The sequence below is a fragment of the Phocoena sinus genome, chromosome 10, assembly GCF_008692025.1.
Source record: "Phocoena sinus isolate mPhoSin1 chromosome 10, mPhoSin1.pri, whole genome shotgun sequence".
NCBI lineage: Eukaryota > Metazoa > Chordata > Mammalia > Artiodactyla > Phocoenidae > Phocoena > Phocoena sinus.
The window spans coordinates 26,606,764-26,629,853 of record NC_045772.1 but is presented as its reverse complement, the minus strand read 5'-3'; the positions used below and the strand labels follow the sequence as shown (position 1 = coordinate 26,629,853).

Genomic DNA, 23,090 nt, shown 5'->3' with positions numbered 1-23,090 from the left:
GAAATACATTAAACCTAAAATACTGGAATCAATCATTTTGGGCTAAATTGGACAGATTCTCACTTGATTTTTGCATGAACAAGTGTTAGTAAATGCTAGCAAGTGTATAAGACTGGTGAGAGAAGCTTAAATTTGAGGAAATTCTCTCCATTAACTTCATTTTTTTCTTCAAAATGGAAAAGGCCTTTCTCCCTCAGTATTCTGTCAGGGGGTTAAATACCCTGACCCAGGAAGCGTGGGGCTCTCAGTCTTTGGTGGGGAAAGGAAAAGGTGGGTGGGGGAGGGGAGGTCGGGCCTGCAAGAGCCGCATTAGAGGGGCGGCTGGTAGAGTGTCCCAGGGCTGACTCAGCTTGAGAAAAACCTCAGGTCAGAAGCTTTTCTGAGACTTGGACTTCTAACTCTGGGCTCTTGCTGTTTCTACTGAACTTCTGGAAGTGGTTTTCTTCTCTCTAGTTCAGTTTAGTATAAGAACCAGACTTTTCTCTTGACCTTCATTTGGCTCTGCAGTGAAATTCGAAATGTATTTTATGGGTTTTATTTAACGAAAGCAATTATTGGCCTCAGACCGTCTATGATAAAGTCGCTGGCTTGTAATAAATTCTTTTAAAATTGATTTGTAGGTTTTAGAAGGTATTACAGAAAGGATGCAGCAACACCCCTGCCCTTATTAGCTAAGAATATGGCTGATGAGTTAATGAGGTAGCTGCATCATCCTTTCCCCACTGAACTGGGGAAAATGTGGGGCAGTGCCTCTTCCCCTGCTTTTGATGTGTCCTCTTAGCCCTCTGCAGCTTGTTTTTTCTACCTCCCCAATGCCTGAAACTGCCAAGTTGTGTGAAGGGCCCACGGGTAAAGCTGCTAGTGAAGCAGGAATGTGGTTGTATGTCGGGGTGCTGTGTTGTTCAGCTCAGAAGAGGTGGGGTTTGGAGTCTGACCGTCTTGGGTGTGAATCCAGGCTCAGCCGCGTTACAAACTGGCTGTGTGACCTTGGGCAAGTCACTCAACCTCTCTAAACCTGTTTCCTCATCTTTAAACAAGTGGATTACTTTAATTAAACCCTAACCTTGTACAGTTTTTATGAGGTCAGGAAATAATATCTGTAAGATGTCTAGCCATCATGCCACGGAGTAGGTACTCATTATTTATTTATAATAGCTTTTCCCGTCTGAGCTGTTTTTCTTATCAACAGTATGGTTGAAGCAGAAACTGTCCCCTCACCATTGGTTGGTTATTTGGTTGGTTGGTTATTGATGATGGGTGATGCAGGGCAGTTGATAGCTGTATCCATTGTCATTAAAAGCTTATGTTACTATTGAAAATGTTACTCATAACCCCTACGTGTGGGCTTTTACAACCTATAGCAGACAATATCCCACCGGACAGATGTGAACAGGAGACCACAATGACACACCTGCCCAGCTAACTTGGACTGCAATCCTGCACATCTAAAAGGGCTGGATTGTGACCTGCTGCAAAGGACCGGGTCCTTCCAGTCCGGTCCTCTCTCTGGCTTTGGTCCCTGTGCCTTCAAGATAGCCTTGCCCTTCTAAGAACCCTTCTTGATAATAGAGAAGGCATTGTTCCTGAATCCATTGTTCCTTGAGACCCAAGATACCTGTGGCTGAAGCAACAGCGGAGTTTCTCTCTCTCCCACATGAAGTTCTGAGGTGGGCAGCCCAGCACTGGTGGGCGCCTCTGCTGGGATGTCCTCGCAGACCCCAGCTCCTCTCTTGCTGTCCTGAGGTCACCTCATGATCTAAGGTGTTTGCCCCCTGCCAGCCTCCTTCCACATTCCAGCCAGCAGGACATATGCTGAGCTATAGAAAAGTTGACCGACGGTCACCAGCTGTCTTTTAAGGAAGTTTCCCAGGGGCTGCCACATAACACATCTGCTTAATTTCATTGACCTAAACTTAATCACATGGCCATACCGAGCTGCAGCAGAGGCTGGGAAAGCTCGTCTTTATTCTAGGTGAACGTGAGCCCCATAAAAATTCCTGTCAGTGGGGCCCAAGCCACAGGGTGCTCCAGATTGAGTGGGTTCCACGGGGTCCCATGCCAGCCAAGGTAAGGAGGTGGAGCCTCCTCTGCTGTGTCCAGCCTGTCTGCTTGGATAGCGTTTATTGAGAACCTCAGGCAGATTGGGACTGCCCTTCGGAAGTTTATCACCTCGACTGGCCTTCGGCTCTGCAGTTAAGAGTGTGGACGTATCCTAGTTATGACCCTCAGCAGCTCTGCGATGGACACATTTCTGAACCTCTGTGTCTCAGCTTCTTCATCTGTTAAATGACACTAGTAATAGCGCCCACTTCAGACAGCAGTTGTGAGGATTCAATGAATTAGCAAAGCACACCCAGCACATGGCGAGTGTTCAGTAAGTGTTGGCTATCATTATTAGAAACCTCAAATTGTATTATCTCCCTCAGCTTTTGTTTCTGTAAATAGTACAGGGCTTCTCCCTGACATGGAAGGTGGTGGTTTTGGAAAGGCAAGCATGGTTCTTCAAGTCCTCTACCCTCTCTTTATTCTCCCCAAAGGAAATGGGATTCTTTATCTAGACTTCCTAACCTCATAGCCTGAGTAAGAGATTGAAGCTTGCTGCACATCAGTCTAATAAGAGTTGAAGCCAAGTATCTCCATGGTCCAGAGGCCTCCTCCTGTACTGTTGTACATGTTGCTCCTTTCCAGACCCAGTTCAAGTGGCCCTTCCTCCATGCAGCCTTCCTTGATTTCTCTCCCTTTGAAAACCCTCCTCCAAGCTAGAGGTAATATCTCTCTGAACCTCTAAAGCACTCCATCTGTACCTACTGTTTTCTTCCTGGTATTAGAATTTGTCGTGTATATCCCACAGTTGTTGTAGCAGTCTTCACATACTTCCCAGGCAGGATCAGTGCCAGCTTCTATTGTATATCACCTGCAGTGCTCTGCACACAGTACGTGCCAAGTAGGTGGGTATCAATGAATGACTTTATCTACCTCAGCGTCAACAAAATGAGCTCTTGTCAGATTGGGTGCAGGCAGATGTAAGTAAGAGAAAATACGACTATTGGTGTGTGAAATCCTAAGAGCATGGAATTGCACTTAGAGCGGGAAGTCTGGAGGTTAGCAGCCCTAAGGTAGGTCCATGTACTCAGCAGTGTCAGGGCTCTGGGTCACCATCTCCTTGCTCCTCTTGGCCCTTCCTCTTAGTCACAAAATAGCCGCCACAGCTCTAAGCACTGCTCTCCCCTTTTGTAGAAATGCTTTCCCTTTATGTTTCATTGGCCGGGACTGGGTTACATGACCAGTCCCTGGTGAATGAGGAGAAGAGAGCTGCCACCAGAAGAAGGAAGAGAGATGGCTGCTGATTGTACAATCAACCATATCTGTCGCCCCAGCTTTGCTGACACTTTTGTAGCCAGAGCAGTTCCTCTTAACAGAGGGGCAGAATTGGGGGGAAGAGACCAGGGTGCATTTTAGAATGCTTTAGCCTTTTGCGGGTCTTGAAAATTAATCACCATTCCATAGATTTGAACCGTGCTTAGTTTACAAAACATTTTCAGGCTCTGAAAGGCAGGCTCAGCAAATATTTAAAAACATGGAGCTTGAGTTCCTGCTTCTACCTTTTTCTTGCTGGGTGATCTTGTACAATGTACTTAATCTCTCTGTACCTCAGTTTCTCATCTGTAAAATGGGAATAATGATAGAATCTATTATATGTCATAGGGTTGTTCCTGAGATGAATTTATGTATATTAATACACATCATTTGTCCTGGTGCTTGGCACACAGGAAGCACTCCTTAATTTTCTATTATTACATGTCATGATTTAGTGATCCTGTCACTCCTTCGAGATAAGAACGATGAGAATTTTGAGGCTCAGAAGAGTTAGAGGACTTGCCCACGCTCCCACAGCTAGCTAGCAGGAGAAGGGGATGATCCAGGTGGCCTGGTGCCAGTGCTGAGGACCCTCAACCCTCCTGTCCTCTCTGCTCAAATTCTCTGGACACTTACTGAGAGTGAAAGAGTTGCGTCTGGTGGCTGAATATTGTTTCAGAGGCGGTGCTTTGGTTCCCAAGTATATTGTGAATCATCTGAGAACGAGGACCATGTCTTACGGTCTCTCCTAACCCTGGCCCCTAACACTGAGTAGCACACAGGAAGGACTCTGGTTAAGTGGGTTTTGAAGGGGAGGTGGCACTTCTGTGGGGATCTTCCTTGATGGGGGAACAGAGAGGCCCAGCGTGAGCTTTTCAAGCCTGGGGGTCGGGTTAAGAGGCAGGGCCTGCTCTGAGATCCCCCCGCTACTCTTACACATTCAGAAATTGCTGTTGGGGCGCTAAGCGTTAGCGGCATAAAAAATGAACACAAATCAATTTGTGTCTGAATTTACTCTCAGAATTCCCTGTGGACTCTATAAAATGCCATTTTACCTTTTTCCCACCCATCTAGCTGTGAAGGCAGTGGCAGATTTACATTATTTTACATCCAGTTAAGGGTTTTTTTTCCCTTTTGGTTATGTTTTAAAGGAGAACATTTATTGCCTGTAAAGAGGTGTTTTTTTTGAAGACAATAGTGCCCTTTAGGTAGTCACAGAATGTTATTTTGCAAATACCTGTAAAACTATTAAACAGGCTGGGATCGCTGTAGCCCTGATTAAAAGGGCCTTTTCATTTGTCTTTATCTTTGGAAGCCCTGTGAAATAGCTTAACCGCCACTACTGCTACTGGCGAGACCAACTCGTAGAGAAATACAGGGAGACACAGGCAAGTATACTCAGACCGTACAGGGCAGGACTGATGTTTGCCCCTCCAGGAACCCCGTTTGTGCAGGGAATGCAGCTTAGGACTTTGGTTATAGTCTGATCTAAGGTTCCTGGCGGTCCAGAGGGTTCCTGGGCTGTAGGTGGGACAGAGAGGAGGAGGGAGGGCCCAGGGGGTGGGAGGGACCGAAGCTGAGTGGTTCAAGTTGCCACCCCTGGCTCTCCATTTACAAGCCGGGTCCCTAGAGGCACAGGCCTCTGTTTCCTCACTCAAAAAGTGGGTATAATAATAATACACCCTCCTGCCCCAGGATATTGGGAAGATTAAAAGAATCGTGTCTTGAAATGTGTTCGGCAGGGTGCCAATAAACGTCACTAAAAAAGGAGGTGAGGAGAGGGCTCTGGCCTGAGGCTTCTCTGCCGTGGTTCTCAACCTCCACCCTGCTTCTCGCCCACCCAGTATGTCAGTGTTTGCTAGCAGTCAGGAGTCCCGCACCCCTGCCCAGTGAGCCACTGGCCCAGAACACCAGTGTGCTCTGAGAACAGGCAAGGGAGCCACTCTCTGTCCCAGAAAAAAGAAACTCTCACAGGCCAGACCGAGACCACCACTTAACCTCAGACTCCAGCCTCCACTGATTCGGAGTTTCATCTGAAACTCGGTGAGGACTGCACCAAGGTTTACGCTCGTCTAAATTATAAACTGGATTGGAGAGGCAAGATGTAAAGGCAGTAAAAAGAAGGCGTGCCTCTGAGCACCTCCCCAGAGCTTCAGAAGCCCCTTCTCCGTGTCTGGGGTCCTTAAGTCCTATCTCCTGAGGCAGACACTGGAGTCAGGGTCCCAGCTGCTCAAGGCCGCCTGAGTCTGTTTCCACATGAAGGCATACTAATACTAACAATAATCATAGTGATAAGTTATATGGAATGATAACACCCCTTTTATCACTACTGTTATCATCACCGTCGAGCCTTTCCCCGCAGCCTGCCCCGTGCCAAGCCTTTGGCGTGCGTGATCTTATTTAATCTCGATAGAAACACTAGAGACCAGGTACTATTCTTATACCCATTTTAAAGTTGAGTTAACCCTAAGGGTCCCCATTTTCCACATTATTTGTGTTTTCATTTTTTAAACATTTCCATTAGTTAATCACTTTACATTCCCTCACTGCAGCCAGGCTCAAAAACACGAAATAATGGTGCATTTCACACCACACCCAGGTCCCTCTGGCTCCATGATTACCAGGGTGGCTTAGAATCTAAACTGTATATTGTGCTAATTTCAAAATACTCTCAGCACTTCCCTGAATCAGTTCCCCCAAGGATCCTGAGTATGTAACTTTGTTGTTTTAGATCTCTTTATTCTTAGGCAAAGTAAACCTGAAATTGCTCTTAAATTCCTTTTGAAATATTCCCTAGTTCTGTGTTTTCACACATTCACCAAGGCCTTACTTCTCCCATTAGACTGATTCTGAGGTTTTGCTGCACTGGGGAGGATGTTAACTGACAAAACCATAAGTAATGGCACTGAAATGTAATTAATGCAAGAATTATAGTACAGGGTGGGGATCTCAGTGTTTTAGTGAGAGCTCAAGAAACTGCCTGGCTGAAGCAGTTGAAAGTGGAGGGGGAGAGGCACGTTACTGTAGTTAATGCTGCATATTATAAAGTGACCTCTTCGGCATGATCAATACGGAGACCTCATAACCTCTCCTGTCACCTGGAAGTTTGCTACTAGGACTCTGTGGTCCTGTAATGAAAAAGATAGTCGCCAGTCTGCCCTCATCTACTGTGGAAGCTTTCCAATTTTTTTCTTTTTTGAGGATGAAATTAGAAATCACTGTTTTTAGAGTATTTGTGTGTGTGTGTGTGTGTGTGTGTGTATATATATATATATATATATATATATTTTACTCTCAGATATATTTATTCAATGCTTGCTCTGTAATGAGAGTTTTACCCTTCTGTTTTCCTTTCCATTATCCCTGAAAAGAATGGATTATGGAAAAAAGATTAAAGTGGTATAATGCGATATGGTGTTTGCTAATGTGCTGTCAGAGGTATTAGTGGGACTCGCCAAGGTTTGTGTCTTTGACGAATGCCTTTCAGATTGCACGTATCTAATAGACTTGGAAACCTGTTTGTATCTTGCAGGCATTAACCGTCACCTTTGAAAAAATCCCAGAAAATGAGAGTGCAGATGTCTGTCGGAATATTTCAGTCAATGTTCTTGATTGTGATACCATAGGTCAAGCCAAGGAAAAGATTTTCCAAGCATTCCTAAGCAAAAACGGCTCTCCTTATGGACTTCAGCTGAATGAAATTGGTCTTGGTAAGGCGATACGGGAGCTATTTTGTCCCGATTCCCTGATGAGCATCCCTTCCACCTTCCCTCCTTTCTGGCCCCCCGCATGTAAGCTCTGTTTGGTGAAGCTTACTAGCCTGGGTTGTTCCCAAAGGGCATGTCTGGAGCCCAGGAGACTGCATGGTTCTCCCACAGGTATCATGACTCCTTTTCCTAGGAAGCAGGATCCTTCAAAGATGCTGTTTTGTTTTTTGTTTTCTCTTCAATATTATGTTTGTAAATCAGATTCATGAGATTGCTAACCCTGAGACCAAATGAATTCACCTTGCACCAAGAAGTACGGAAAGGTGTCAACCTCAGGCCCTCTGTATGTGTTGTATTTCACATTGGCACTTGATTTGTTTGTTGTGACACTGAGTGTGTCATTAGTGGGTGGCTCAGACTCTGGGTGTGAAGGCTAGAAAGGTCATCTTCCTCTCTGCTAATCACATCCTGCATTAAGTATAGTCTCCCTCCTCCCCCAACACGAAACAGCATCTGGTCTGAATTCATTTTCGGGCTCTGTGGGTGTACTGCAAAGGCGAGCGTATGCGTGAGCGAGCTAACAGGGCTCCACTTCACTCAGATGTTCATCAACATTTTAAAGTTGAGCTCCACGCAGCCCTCCCAGGAGACTGTCGTGGGATTTTATAGCAGATAATGGGACAGGAAAAAAGAGTAAAATCGCCAACAGTGACAGACAGCATAACAAGGTTCATCTCTCTTCCATGTACAGTTGTAGCCTCCACGAAGCAGGCAATTAAAATCATCCCACCAGGCCCTCTAAGTCAGACTCTCTGCTGAAAGGCCATTGCGAGAAGCCTGGGGGCGGGGTCCGGCACATTTGAGTGAAACCATGCAAATGTGTTGCAACCCCAAGACCTGGCTTCAAGGAAAGCAAGGCCACTAAAGCACCTCTCAGCCACCTCTCTTCTGCTTCCTTCGGTTGGCTGGACTATTGGGCACTTCAAGACCATGTGAGCTCATTTGAGTAGACGCAGGGGGCAAAGGGCAGCCCCAGCCAGGAAACCATGACGTGACCCAGGGCCATCAACTTCCTTGCCCTGAGCCTACATCTCGAAGTATTGCTCTGACTACCAAGAAGGTGGCCACTTGGAGCCGAGGACTATGGGAAAACGGCCCGGTGGCCTCAGTCCTGCCGCTGCCTGGTCCGTAGTATCATCCTCACACCATCCAGGGTTTGTGCCCATCAGGTGTTCCTGGCCTCCAATGTAGTGGAGGCAGGGAGCAGGACAAGCCCACTAGAAGCTTCCCGTTACAGTCTGATGGCAAATGGCTTCTGCGTGTCTGCTCATCTTCCAAACTACCTCCGCGGCTAGCCCCAGAAAACTAAGGCAAAGCCTTAGAAATCAGCCATAAATTGTGTTAAAATCCAATACGAGAAGCAGCTGTGCTGAGATCTCTTATAGCAGAGGCTCACAAACTCCAATGCCCAGAGGGGCAGGAAGTTATAAATAAGGGGTGTCAGCCCACCTGGGATAATGGGAAATGGTGGGACCCGACTTAACTGGGGAAAGACACCTGCCACGTAAGGGGGCAGTGCTACTTAGCTTCAGTCCATGATTGCCACGGGGGCCGGTGTGGTCAGTGTTACCAGATGATCCAGTTTTTTAAAAGAGAAATCACAGGTCCTAATTTTTATGTGCAATCTTCCAATCTTTAAATGTTGGTGCTGAATTGACATATTATTATTAGAATAATAATAAATGAAACATGGTGCAGGTTCACAACAAGAAAAAAACCCACATCCATGGGCCACATTCTGACCCTAGGGCACAAGTTGGCAACCTCTGTAAAGGAGTTGAAGCCCATGGCGTTGGCATACGAGCCCACCAGCGCACCGCACACGGGGACCGACGGAAGATAGTTCCCAGAGCACCTGCTTGTGAACACACAGGTGTGGGCATACAAGTTTGCTTTTGGAATTTTCTGAAGAGCTGAGTCTCTCTGAGGATGCCTTATTTTGTCTTCCTTTGGCTTTATTTCCAGGCTTAGCCTCAGAGTAAAAGCTTCAGGGAAAAGTGGTCTTACACGTCAGAGCCCTAAACACAAAACAAAACCGAAGTCAGGCTACCAGTCTGGCTGATACGCCTTCCAAACCACTTTATTTGTTTTAGCCAATTAGCAACATAAATAATAATTGCAAAAGTGACAGGGTAGCATTTTACATTCCTCATTGTCATGTTTCTTTTTTTTTTATTCCCAGAGCTTCAAGTGGGCACACGACACAAAGAGCTTCTGGATATTGATAGCTCCTCTGTGATTCTTGAAGATGGAATAACCAAGCTAAATACCATTGGCCACTACGAGGTAGGAAAAGATTTAGCACCCACCAGCTCCTTCCTCATCCCCAACCCTAACCGGATTAGATCATCTCCAGGACCACATAAATTCTTATTACAAGACTCTCACCCATTTTCTGGAATCATTTGCAGGTTGCTTATTTCTGGGTCAGAAGTTTTCCTTCGTTGCTCGTGGTCTGCTCATTTCCCGGTACCCCCTCTCCCAGAGCTGCGATTTTCATGTAACCCAGTCACTCTCCATCCTGCGGTTTAGGTCGGAAGCTTCACCCTTACCAGATTCTCTGGCCTGTTCAGTGGAAGAGGTACTGTTCAGCTTGACACTGAACAGAGCCTCTAAAAGTTCTAAGTTGCACTGCTGTTCATCATTGACCCAGTGAACTTTGTGTAGGGTCCTTGGTTTCTGAAGAAGATCTCCATTTCCTGTTTGTCTGAAACATTCAGCGATGCCTCCTTGGCCTCTGACCCACGTGCTGGGTGAGTGTTGAGGTGGGTGAGGGGAGTACGTGAGCTGTCAGAGAGCTGAGTGCCCGAGAAGCCTGCCCAGAACCAGAGAGGGGACGCAGGGCAGGTTTCGGAACACTCCGGCAGACTGGGAGTCATTCAGCAACATTATCAAATCTTTGTTGAGTGTCTACTCTGCACTAAGAGCTGGGGCTGCACGCGAGAGGAACAAAGGCCAAGTCTCTGACCTCACGGAGCCTATGGCCCTGGAGAGAAGGGGTGGAAAGGGAAGAGGAGACGAGGAGTAAGGCAACACCTTACTGCTACTAATACTAGCACTGTTACTGCAACACGGCGTGATAGTGCTGTGACTCGGAGCATCCGAGAAGGCTTCCTGCAGGAAGCAGTGACTCAGCTGAGACCTGGAGAGTGAGGAGAACGTAACCGGGCCAGCATACCCAGCAGGGAAGGGAGTGCATGCTTCTTCTTCTGCAGTAAGACTTTTAGACTGGCTAGAACTTGAGAGGGACGGGGGTAGCAGTGAGAACCAATAACAGCCAATGTTTACGGAGCCCCTACGCTGTGTCAGGTGCTGGCCTCTGCCTTTCCCTTCATTTCAGCTCATTCTATCCACAGTGGTCCTACGAGACAGGGACTATTACTAACCTGCTTTATAGATGGGTACACTGAGGCTCGGGGAGGCTTACTAATAGCTAGTCCGTGGCAGAGGCAAGATTGGGATCCAGATTGTTGGGCTCTAGGGTCCACGGCTTAACCAGTACCTGCCGTGGTTTCTCACGGAAGAAGGCCAGAGAAGTGGGGAGGGAGGGGAGAAGGGGACCGTGCAGGCCCAGCGGCTTCTTCAGGAGTCTGGATTTTATCCCCAGCACAGTGGAAAGCCATTGGGAGATCTTAAACAGGGGAGATTTGCGTCTCAGAAAATGACTGTGGCTGTGCGTGGAACATGGATATAAGAGGTGCAAACCTGGAAACAGGGAGAGTCGTTAGAAGAACCTCAGGTGAGAAATGATGTTGACCAGGAATGACACGGTGGCCCTGGAGATGGAGCCAAGCAGATGGGCGGAAGGTGGACACCATGAGCTGTGTGGCTGGGAGAGAGACCGCGGCAGGGGAGGGGTCAGGAAGGCATGGGGCTGGCTGGGCAGATGCACAGGTGCTCCTGCGGAGACGGAGAAGACAGGGGAGTGGCTTCCCAGGCCCCTTGGAGAGTAGGCGCCCCGCCTTTCATGGCTCTAAGTCCCAGGGAGATGTGTCTGCACCAAGAAGGTGTTTGGGGCCTGCCCGGCTTTCCCCTCACCCAGAAAGAAGCTGAGACTTCTTGCGCAGAGCTTCCTGGACGGCAGCCAGGAACAGAGGGCACCACAGCCTTGGGCTCCTTGGCTGAATGGGTCTCAGAGCCGGTTTGGAAATAGTTGCTTTGGGTGACCCGTGGGTGGGTGCTGCCCCTGCAGCCTTTGCTGGAGGGCACCAAGCAGAGAACGTGGCAGGTTAACAACTTGCTCCTGTGCTCCCCCTTCTGCAGCTTAGACTTTCCAACCTTGGGATCATCTTGCCGAGAGCTGTCGCTCTTAGCCTTTGGAGTTTATAAAAATCCCCAGGGGACTTTCTGAACGTATGTATTCCTGTCGGCGGGCCACATTCGGAGAAGCGGTGCCCCAGAGGAAATATAATGGATGGAAGGAGTCAGAGGTGGAAGTGCCTAGGAGAGGGGGCTTATTATGGCATCAGTGTGAAGTTCAGAGTTGCAGCCCGGCCGCAGTCTCTTCCTCTGCCTGTATCTGGGGAGCGAGCTTGTCTTGGCAAGCCTGGCAGAAACACAGCCACAAATGCCCTCCTCTCGCGTCTTGACGAATGTGCTGGCATTGCTCAGCTGTGCAGGGAGGGCTGGACCACCCTGGTCAGGCTTCTCAGCGTCCCCTGGCAACTGTGTGGCATGGGGTGGAACCCCAAAGGAAGGGGGTGTGGCCACTCACTGGCATTAATAGGAAAAGGCAGGCCAAGACACTCCAGCAGGGAGAACGAAGAACCACCACCGCCATCTGCAAGGCAAAGGGAAGACTGTCAGGGGAGATAGGACATCAGTCTTCACTGGAGACATCGGCTGCACTAGACACCTATCTGCTTAAGGATGATAATGAAATTAATCCGGCCTGTAGTCACTTCCCATCCAAATGATTTATTGGCCTCATACCCTAGCATTGCCACATGGTGGTAATAAATGACACGACTAGGACACAAGGGCTTAAAGGATTCTCCTTATGTTGAAAAAGCTAAGCCGTAAGGCAAATAAGCGCAGAGAGCTTGAAGGAAACTGGGGAGGTCATCGGCGCCGTGCTCTCTGTGCCTGGACCATCTCAAATGCCCTGGTTTTCAAAGACTGCTTGAACAAAAGCGTCCAGCACCCCCCTCAGCCGTCTAAATCTGTGCTCCATTTAGCAGCATCCCTGCACAATCAAAATTTGGAGTAATTTGACAGGGCTGAGCTGAAGCTCGCTCTTGCCCTTTTTTCATTAAAGAAAAATCTTCTCCTCAAACACATTTCCCCCCAAAGAGACAGGATGCTAATTATCACTCTTATTCATTTACTAAAGCGCTCTAGTTTGAGTCACTGTAGGTGCTTGAAAGTGAAAAACTATATTTCAGTTAAAAATAGGGTCTAACTCAGAGTTTTAAGTGATTAAGACTCACCTCCCTCCAATTAGCCCACATTAGTTAGGTTTTAAAGTTAATCTTTAGTGACGGCCAGTTCCTCCTACTATCTAAACAAAGTCCCCTCTGCTGGAGTGTGAGCCTCTCTCTTCTTGCCTTGTTCTGTCCTTAGGGCAAATAGAGTGTAGCTGGTCTCCTCTGAATGATTAACTGTCTGTATATTTGAAGAACAGGTTTCTAGAGGGGATCTGAAGGCACAGCAAAAACATGGCATCTCATGGACCAGACTGCCAGCAATGCCCTGTCACCAGCAGGATGGCATCCTTGCCAACCCTGGGCGTCGGCACGGTTGCTCTCCACAATGATGACAGTGGCAGCTGGTACCCAGCACTTGTCGTGTGCATAAGCGTGATTCACGTTGACACAACCTGTGATGAAGGTGCTTTTATTACCCTCATTCTCCATCAGATGAGCATGGAAGAGGACAGATTTCTGCTCCAGTCTCATTCTGTCCCATGCAGACAAGGGGTAAAGCCTATGCCTTTACAAACACGTGAAGCCAGAGGCGTTTTCTCCACTATAAAGAACTCCGCCCTGCTGCTACCTTAACTGGCCACCTCTGTGTGTGTGTTCCCTGTGAAGGGGACTGTGCTGTGCTCTGGAGCTGACGAGATCAGTTGTGTGTGTCTGTGTGCGTGTATAGAGGGTGTGGGGATGCTTGCCCGATGCGACTGAAGCAGGGTGGCTTCTCCCAGTCCAGGCTTTCTGCACCTGCCCCGCCGTGTGCCCTCTTGCTGGACCATGTTATTGCACCCACACGCAGCTGTGGGGTAGCATCAAGTGTGCAGGACAGGTGTTGTGTCCGGCAGGAAATGTTCTCTACAGATCACACTTCTCGTTCTGAGCTGTGAGGTTTTGAGGGCAGAAAATACGTTTAACCACCGTGTCATTGAAGAATGTTCGTCCTAACGGGAGCGCGCCGGTGCCCAAGTGGTCACTTCTAACGCCAAAGTTGTCATTTACATGACATTTAAAGCTCATAGGAATGTTCCAAAGGGTCTGCTTGGGTAAAGTCAGTGGTTCTTCAGGTCAGGTGTCTCATCTGTGACTCTTTTTTTTTTTTTTTTTTTTTGTGGTACACGGGCCTCTCACTGTTGTGGCCTCTCCCGTTGCGGAGCACAGGCCCCGGACGCGCAGGCTCAGCGGCCATGGCTCACGGGCCCAGCCGCTCCGCGGCATGTGGGATCTTCCCGGACCGGGGCACGAACCCGTGTCCCCTGCATCGGCAGGCGGACGCTCAACCACTGCGCCACCAGGGAAGCCCTCATCTGTGACTCTTAAGGGGCTTGGACTGTCTCTAAGGGTCTCTTACAGCATGAATGACTTCAGATTCGTATTTACTAGACACATGGAGTGCTTCCTGTATACTGGGCACTGTTCTAGAAGCTTTTACAAAGAGTAAGTCCTTTAGTCCTCTGTATAGCCCAGTGAGGTAGACACTGTCGTTATTCCCATTCTGAGGCCCAGGGAGGCTGAGAAACTTGGCCATGCTCCCATGCTCTCCTCAGTGACGGCCCGAGGCTGGAAGCAGATGAAAAAGGAATTGCACAGAGACCATGGCTCTGCTCAGGGCCACAGGGATAACCTTGCTCAGAGCCAGGCTTGCAGCTTGTGCTCCTAGCCTCTGAAGCAGCCTGGCTGGAGAGCTTATGAGAAATCCTGGTAGTTACCTTCTGTAATGTCAAAATTAAAAGGGCAACCTCTCTTCAGATCTTATGATGAATCTCACGTCTGTGAGTTTATCAAAATGCTTCCTTCTAATCCTACTCTGACATCCTTTAAGGCCAATATTCCTCGAAGGTGACAGTAGTTACCTTCTTTCAGAAGGGAGGCCTCTTTCAGGCATCCAAGAGCTGACAGCTCCAGCCCAAAAAACGCCTGGGGTTCCCAATGGCCCGCACACTGGTGGAGGCCAAGCTCCCTCCCTGAGACCAGCTCAGGGTTCCAGCAGTCCTCAAAGGGGTGTTTGCTTCTGGCCCAAGGCTAATTCCAGGCACACGAGAGAAGCAGGAGCTGTATTGCCATTTTCACTAGTTTCAAGAATCCTTCAGAGCTCTGTCCTGGGTGTCAGGAACATCCTGGGTGATTTGATGTGTCTGTTGAGAATGTTCTGATGGGCCCCTTCCAAACAGTCCGATGAGCACCGAGCCTCCTTTTCTGAAGAACTGAGCAAGGTTATCCCTCTGGCCCTGAGGAAAAAAAGAGATTCCTTTTTCATCTGCCTCCAGCCTTGGGGTGTCATTGAGAAGAGCTAAGGGGAAGGCGGGGAGAGCAGTATTGATGAGTGGTTGCTGGGACAACGCGAGTTGAATAGGATTCTGTTTTCACAAAATACCATTTTAGGAATGAGAGATACCAGTAAGGGTTTCCACATGGTGCTTTGTATTGACTATTGTGTTTTTAGACTTAAGGAAAAAGTATCATGGTATTTCAGACCCTATTCATAATTTTCCATAAAATTCTTAGGCTAAAGTTCCAGCTTTCCTCTTGGGCTCAGTCATTTGAAATGGCCAATATCTGACCATCTTTTACTTACAAAAATGGCAGTTTCATCAGGTTAAGTATAAGTTCAACCTTACATTTCTAGAAAATCTGTTTTTATGGCATAATCTTTAACTTGTGGCATAAAGATAGTATTTTACCACAAAGAAATCCTGCCTTTACTTGCAAATGGTTTGGAGGATATGTAGCTTCTGTTTGTTTTTAATAAATTTATTTGTTTTTATTTTTGGCTGCGTTGGGACTTTGTTGCCGCACGCGGGCTTTCTCTAGTTGCGGTGAGCGGGGGCTACTCTTCGTTGCAGTGCGCGGGCTTCTCACTACGGTGGCTTCTCTTGTTGCGGAGCACAGGTTCTAGGTGCGCGGGCTTCAGTAGTTGTGGCACACAGGCTCAGTTGTTGTGGCTCGCGGGCTCTAGAGCGCAGGCTCAGTAGTTGTGGCGCACGGGCTTAGTCGCTCTGCGGCATGTGGGATCTTCCCGGACCAGGGATCGAACCCGTGTCCCCTTTGAGGGCAGGCGGATTCTTAACCACTGTGCCCCCAGGGAAGTCCATAGCTTCTGTTTATTTCAGGAGCAACTTTAAATTGATGACATGGGTCCATCTCTCCCTTTGTGGTCACAACTCCTAATTCTGATGGTGGAAAAGTCTGCAGTCCTCTCCACCTCTCTCCAACACGGGCCAGCCATCATTGGAGGGGTATAGCCTCGTTGTCGTTTTGAATCTCGGAGCATCGTGAGACTGGAAGGAATTTAATTTGAAATTGCCTGTGTACCAGTTCTGCTCTGGGCCGGAGAAACATTCCTGCCACAGATCCATCTAGTGACATTAATCTTTCGTTGATTTAATTTGGTTTTCATTCTTAAAGTAGGGGCCAAGAGGACGCTCCCTGCCTCACGGGAGTACAGGAGGATTAATGATCCACTCTTAGGAAAGCATTTGGAGCTCCTCAAATGGAACAAACAGCATCATAGATTTAACACTTCGGATTCTGTGGCACTTTTCAAAAATGCATTTCTGACCTTAACTGAGCAGCAGCTGACTTTTGTGCCAAACAGAAAATGGAAACCTCTCCCCCCACAAGCATCTGTAAATAAACTAGTTTTCTGTCTTTACAACGTTAAAGTGTCACGTGGGGGAAAAAATGTTCCAGCCCTAGAGCAGCTGTGAAAGTTAGCAATACACTTGCACACATACATGCTCAAACACACACACAACTCATCCGCTAATAAAATGCTTTTACACCTGCTCTCAGGAGATAATTTCAGAGTAAAATCTCCCCGGTGTGGGCTGCGTGTGCTCTGTCTTCATGCCTGAGCACTGTGCCAGCAGCGAGTCGTTGCCAGCTCTTGAAAAGACGTTTGAACTTTTGGCTGTGCTCCTCCTTGGAAGGTCCATCCGTGGTGTTTGGGACTATAGAGCAAGGGTGCTTGCTTTTGGAGAAACAAAGCATCTGACAGTAGCAGAGTATTGGCTTAACACTCACCAGGATCCATTTGGGATTCATTCTTTGACAATTACCCAGAATGAATCACCAGCTTCCTTTTATAAAAAGGTATTTATTGGCTTAGAAACAGAGCATATCCAGCTCTTCAAGGGGAGGAATTCTGTAACTATGTTCAAACATTCTCATAAACTCGGCGTCTTGAGTATTGCTAAGGGGGTGCCTGCACAGAGCATTTACTTTAATTGCATCAAATATGGAGGAGAGCTGACAAATCAGCCAACAGGGTCGCTCAGTGAATGGCTCAAGGGGAGAAGAGAGGACGTTTGGTAATAATGGCAGAGTCCAGGTGCTCAATAAGAGTTTAGAATCCATGCTCGAGACACTTTGCAGAGGCCAGAGGGCCCCTGCCAGCCCCTGCCCAGAGCCCCCTCCCTACAAAATGTCCTGAACACCAGGAGTTGGAGGCCTCTGGCCTACACTTAGTGGCTGGCCGGACACGGCTGGCTGGACCCTGTGCTCAGGGGCCCCCTCTAGGGCTGGCTCTCGTGCGTGTTCCTTCCTCTGTGGGGACAACCTGTAAGAGATTAGGCTTTAATCCTTTGGTGTTTGCTGAGCAGGTTTGTACGTTCTGATAACCGGTGTGCTGCAGGCCAGAAAAGAAATTCTAAGTTTCTACTTTTTTCCAAGCGGAGGGAGGCCAGGTCCAAATTACTATTAGAATTCAGAGCAGCCTTCGCGCTTTCAAATGCGATGTTCAGAAATGACAGGGTTAATCTTTCAGCCACATCCCAGAATGAAGGTGAAGATTTGTGTATCCCTGACCTGCCTCTTCTTATGGCCCATTTGTCTTACATTTTTGTGGACCAGCCCCTCAAAACAGTTTACTCCTCCCAGGAAGCAAGGCCTGCTCTCTTGTCTCTCAGCATCTAGTCCCCCTTGGCCTGACGAGGCCTTCTTCCCCTGGTTGGGTGTGGGGAAGCGGTGCACAAAAGGCCATTGGGCCCCGGCTTCCACGGTCCCAAAAAGCTTCAGATGACAACTCTTGACCTTATCTCCAAAAGAGGCTATACATTGGTGTTGAAATTGTGTGTCAGTGTGGTAAAAGCATTTACTTGTCAAATGCGTATTTAAAATCTGTGACAATTTTTTAACAGCTGTGTTGAGATATAATTTATATACCACAAAGGTCACCTTTTCAAAGTGTACAACTCAGTGGTTCTTGGAACATTTGTGGAGTTGTGCAATCGTCACCACAGTCTAATTTTAGAACATTTTCATCAACTCAAATAGAAACCTTGAACTCATTAAGCGTCATTCCTCATTCTTCCAACTCCTGTTTTAGGCAACTAGTAATCTACCTTCTGTTTGTATAAATTTGCCTATTCTGGACAAATTAGATAAATGGGATTGTACAAAATTGGATCTTTTGTGCCTGGTTTCTTTCACTTAGCAATGTTTTTGAGGTCCACTCATGTTGTAGCATGTGTCAATACCTCTCCTTTTATTGTATGGCAATTTTTTTTGTAGTGTATTCATTCAGTAGAATAATAGTAATTTAAAAAGGACGACTACTGGTCACTGCAACAACACAGATGAACACTGTAGACCTTATGTGGACCCCACGCGGAATGACTCCATTTACATAAAGTTCAAGAACAGATAAAACTCATCAATGGCAATGGAGTCAGAAAAGTGATTACCCCTGGATGAAGACGGGGTGCTTACTGATTGAGAAGCATAATAGGGGTACTTCTTGGGACCTTGAAATATAATTTTGTATCTTGATGTGGGCGGTGGTTACACAGTATGTACTTAAGTGAAGTTCTTGAGCTGTACACTTAACGTTAGCACTTTCCTGGAAGTCATGTTTCAATTTTAAAGTTTTTATTTAAAAGTACATGTATTTTTATGATTTTTACAAGCTTCTTTTAAAAAGTAAGAAATACCTGCAGAAAAGAAAACAAATTGTAAGTGTACTACTGGATGAATTATCATAAAGTGAGCCTATCTTATTTATAACTTCCACTCAGATCAAGAAACAGAGCACTGTGGGCACCACAGAAGCTCCCTCCTGGACGTTCCTAATCACCACCCCCACTTCTCTTCTCCAACCAGTTAAATCATAGTTTCGGCTGTTTTAGCTAAATGTGAATGGACTCACACGGTATGCATTCCATCTTGTCAGGCTTCTTTGGCTCACCATCAATCCCTGTGAGGTTCATGCATGTGGCATGTGGCAGTAATTTGCTCACTTTCATTGTTTTATCATAGCCTGGTTTATGAATATACCCCAAATTATTTATTCATTCTACTGTTGATGGTTATTTCCAGTATGGGGTGTTTACAAAGTTTATCTCAGGATAATTACAGGTGTATACCTAGATGTGAAACTGCTCTGTTACCAGTTTATAGGTTTTTGAAAACTTGTTTCAGCATTTCTTAATATAGTAGTAACCCCCAAAATGAAAACGGCCCAAACATCTCCTGTCCCCTAGAAGCTGAGGTGCCTCCCAGCACAGCTGGGTCCTCCCCTGGTCCAGGGCTGGCCCACCTCCTACTGGCCCCACAGCATCCTTTGAGCACTTGCCTCCCTGCATCTCATGGCCTCGGTCTGCCACCTTCACAGGACCGCACACTCTTTGAGGGCAGAGACAGTGTCTTGCTTATCATTATAGCCCCAGCCTCCAGTGCCCAAAACATAGGAATTCTTAATAAATATTTGATAGAATAAGTGAGAGAATATAAGATCCACCCAGCCATCTAATTCCTGGGTAAAGTTGAGAAATACATCAAATTTTGAAAACTCATCTATTTTTTATCTTTGCTTTCAGATATCAAATGGATCCTCTATAAAAGTTTTTAAGAAGATAGCAAATTTTACTTCAGGTAACAGACAATGCTGTTAACCTTTTGTTCTCACCCCACTTTATATAAAGTATCACTTTTTGCCTCTCTTGGATGTACTATCACAAAGATGAGATTGAGTGGTTGCCAGGTAATTCTCTGAGAGAGTGGAGGAAAGCGTTTAGATCTGTTTCTGCTCCTAAGAATGTGAAACCTGCAAAGAGGGGGACAGGAAACTGTAAACAGTGGTTGCCCCGGCTGCCCGACACTGAGGAAGTTGCTGTCATTAACCACCCTAAGCTCAGGGCAGAATCTTAGCCATTGTAACTCTTTTCCAACTCCTCAGAAGGATGAGGGCTAACCGAGGGGATCCCCCTGGCAAGCTGCAGATGATCACACAGCCCTGGAAGCTCTGAACAAACAAGATAATTCACTTAGCCCGAATCTCCCAGGGACAGACCAACTACAGAGGGAGCTTTGTGGAAAAATTACTAGGCCAGTCTCTGAGCTCTCTTCTACCTCCCCGCCAGCCTTGGGGCAGGAAAACAGTGACAGTGCCTTGAGAAAATCCCTAGGTCCAGGTTCCAGGTTTGTCTCCAGAGAAATTATATCCACGCAAGACAGTCAGTCCTCAGCCCCCAGAAAGGTTCTGGGTCTCACCAGCAGGACCTGTTCACACACACAGCTGGAGGTGGGACTTTCTGATTCCTGGATTCAGTGCTAGGAGGAGCCTGGTAGGTCCCAACATCTGGTGAGTGCAAACGAAGCATGCAGGGCTCCCAATTAAACAGGATAACTTGGTAGGTTGTAGGACACCCTGTGGGGAACCCTGCCCACCCCACATTCCCCCATCCATCATTAGTAATGTCAGGCTATAGTGAGAAACCACCTTGCAGAAGGCGGCTATCTTTCTGGTCTAGGGGGATTGGTGTCCTTGTGCTGTAATAAGTGCAAGAGCTGTGTATTTTAGGCTTTAATGACTGGTTTTTTGAGAGCTTGTTATTTGGAGATCTTGCATTTGGATCACTTAATGGGACTTCAAGGCAGTCAAAAACACCTCTGCTTCCTCCCTGTCCAATCCAGTGGACACTGGATCACCCTCCAAACCCTTGCCCCTCTGTCCTTTCATCACCCACTGCGGGACAGTCCCAACCCAGCCCTGGATGAACCCAACTTCTCACCTTTCCTGACCCTACAGCTGGGCAGCCACAGGGGAAAGGCCCACGACAGCACAGTTGGAGTCACTGTAAATTCCCGTCTTGACCAGGACCCTCCACATAGCCTGTTTGTTCCCCCCCGTGCTTCTGCTTCTCGAGGCAACCGACTGTGTTCTCCATAATCCCACCTTCTCTCCTCGAAGCTCTGACCCCCACTGCTCCCCTGACTATCAGCAGATGACTTCACCCAGTGCTTCACAGAGAAAACAGAAATCAGAATTCCCTCAACAATGGGCACTAACCCTCCCTCCCTGCCTCTGCCATTCCCTCCTCCTCGCTCCCCTGACATTCCAGGGCTGCCCTTCCTCCCAGCAAGGCCTGTCTCTCACCTGGGCTTTGGATCCCACCCTCCTCTCCGACCTTCTGAGCATTCCTACGCCACCACCGGTGATCTCTCCTCTCACCTGCACTTGCTTTCCCTCGCCCGCTACTGTATTTTTCCACAAGCATTTCAGGGTATTCTAGTCTCTGATCTTCAAAACAAAAAACCAAGTGCTTTAATCCTTCCCTTCCCTGCATTTGCTCCTCCCTTTACAGCCTCGTTTCTTCCCAGACTGTCCCCACTCTGTGCTGCTCTCCCACCTGCTCTATGGCCTCCGCCTTGCTGCCCTTCTCTCCGATCCGAGAAGGGGTCGCCTTCCCTCCCACCACAGGGCCTTTGTACCCATTCTCCTCCCCCACTGGCCTGGCTCATTATCCATTCATTTAGGTTCAGTCCCGACATCCCTTCCTCAGAGAACCTCCCAGGCTAGGTTCGTCTCTTGTTACATACTTTCCTAGCATATAATTCTTCTCCACAGTCCTTATCACAAGGATATGAATTAAATAATCGTGTAATTAGTAATTACGTCTCCCTCATTGGCTGGGATGTGAGTTCCATTAGGTGAGAGCTAGGTCTGTCTTATTCATTGCTGTTTGCCTAGTAGCCCCTGGCACACAGTAGGCGCCCCAGCTCTAGCTGACCTGAACCTCTCCTACCCCACCCTCAAGTGATCAGTCAGCCTCTGTTCCAGGGACAGGGAACCTGCTTCCCACTCCAGTGCCTGGCCCATCCTGTCTTCAATAATGTTCTTAAGGTCTTAAGACACAGCAAGGAGGTGGGGGGGAGTGTGGCTACGAAGAGCTCAAGTAGGAGGGCTCAAGTAACCTCTTCTGTGTATAGCACAAATGGGGCATCTTATGAGAAGGCCAGTTAACGTGGCTGTTGTTTTAACGGACTGTCTCTCTCCCTCTTTCTGTGGCGCTCAGATGTGGAATACTCAGAAGACCACTGCCATTTGGTGAGTTCCGGCTTTCTTGTGCTCCTGCTGAAGCGGATGCCTTCTGCAGCACGAACGGTCTCCTTGGGTAACGCTTCTTCTACTCTGCCTTCCCTTTAGATTTTACCAGATTCGGAAGCATTCCAAGATGTGCAGGGAAAGAGACATCGAGGGAAGCACAAGTTCAAAGTTAAAGAAATGTATCTGACAAAGCTGCTGTCGACCAAGGTAAACTTACTGTTCTGGGAGCGCTTTTACGGCTACCTTGGGGGTGTATCATGTGTTTGACTTAATTTCCACTGAAGTGTGAAAATGCTACAAATCCCTTGTGCCTTCTAGCAAAGCAAAATGAAAGTTTAAACTGTAGACACTTCCTACCCCCTTCTTCTTCTGTTTTTACAAACTGCAAAGATAAAGCACTTTACAAATTTCCACCATAACATCTTCAGTCAGGGATTTAATATTGTTCCCAGTCCCTTTACCCACCATTACACTATTGTTATATTTTTAGGTGGACAGCATAATTATTCCTTTTTGTTTACTTGTTATTATAGGTGAGCAATAAAACTCCCTCTTTGAATTGCAAATAAAATGAAGAGGGGGGAGGTCATTTTAAAACTAAGAATTCTGTTCACATATAAAAGTGTCAGACATGAAAGCCCATGGAATACCAAATTGGGAGCAAATTTTACTTTATCTGGCTTTTAGTGGGATTAATGGAAGTCTGTGGTGATCCTTTTTTTTTTTTTCTGAAATGACTCGCAATGTAAATGCTATTATCTACACCTGGCCCTAGTCTTCTGATGGGCATAGGCTTCTTCAGATTATAGCAGAGCATCTGCTTGGAGCTTAGATTTGTTTAGTGGGTAGAGGACAGCCAGAGCCTCTTGATTTTCTCATCTGTCCCACAGAGCTCTGCCTATTTTGTTTTAGTAAAACACTCAAATGCTTTGGAAAGTACACAGTAAAACCCTATGATGGAAATACATGCAACAGGAAAAGTTCTGGGAACCGAGCAATACCACTTGAGTTTTTCTAGGCTGAACATAATAAAAGCCAAACGTCTGGGGCTTCTTGGTTTATGTATACAGACCTCCAACTTACATTTCAACTGCTAGAGATGTCTAAGATAGCCTCCCTGTTGACTAAACAGTGTTATCAGCAAGAAGCTTATGAAGCAGATCTAAACCTGGGCATGGATTTTCAGGACCTTTGTCTAATACTGTGAGTGTTGGCCTCATTTGACGATTT

The 23,090-nt window shown here is 47.2% G+C and overlaps 1 protein-coding gene across 1 annotated transcript in view; it reads left to right on the top strand.

Moving 5' to 3' along the window:
* PLXNC1 (plexin C1) overlaps positions 1 to 23,090 on the top strand; it is a 142,446-nt gene that overhangs the window by 111,640 nt on the left and 7,716 nt on the right. Inside the window, exons 22-26 of the mRNA XM_032646827.1 lie at positions 6,890 to 7,067; positions 9,307 to 9,410; positions 19,351 to 19,405; positions 21,829 to 21,860; positions 21,960 to 22,067. Of these exons, the coding sequence (XP_032502718.1) occupies positions 6,890 to 7,067; positions 9,307 to 9,410; positions 19,351 to 19,405; positions 21,829 to 21,860; positions 21,960 to 22,067 (477 nt within the window). The remainder of the gene's footprint in view (positions 1 to 6,889; positions 7,068 to 9,306; positions 9,411 to 19,350; positions 19,406 to 21,828; positions 21,861 to 21,959; positions 22,068 to 23,090) is intronic.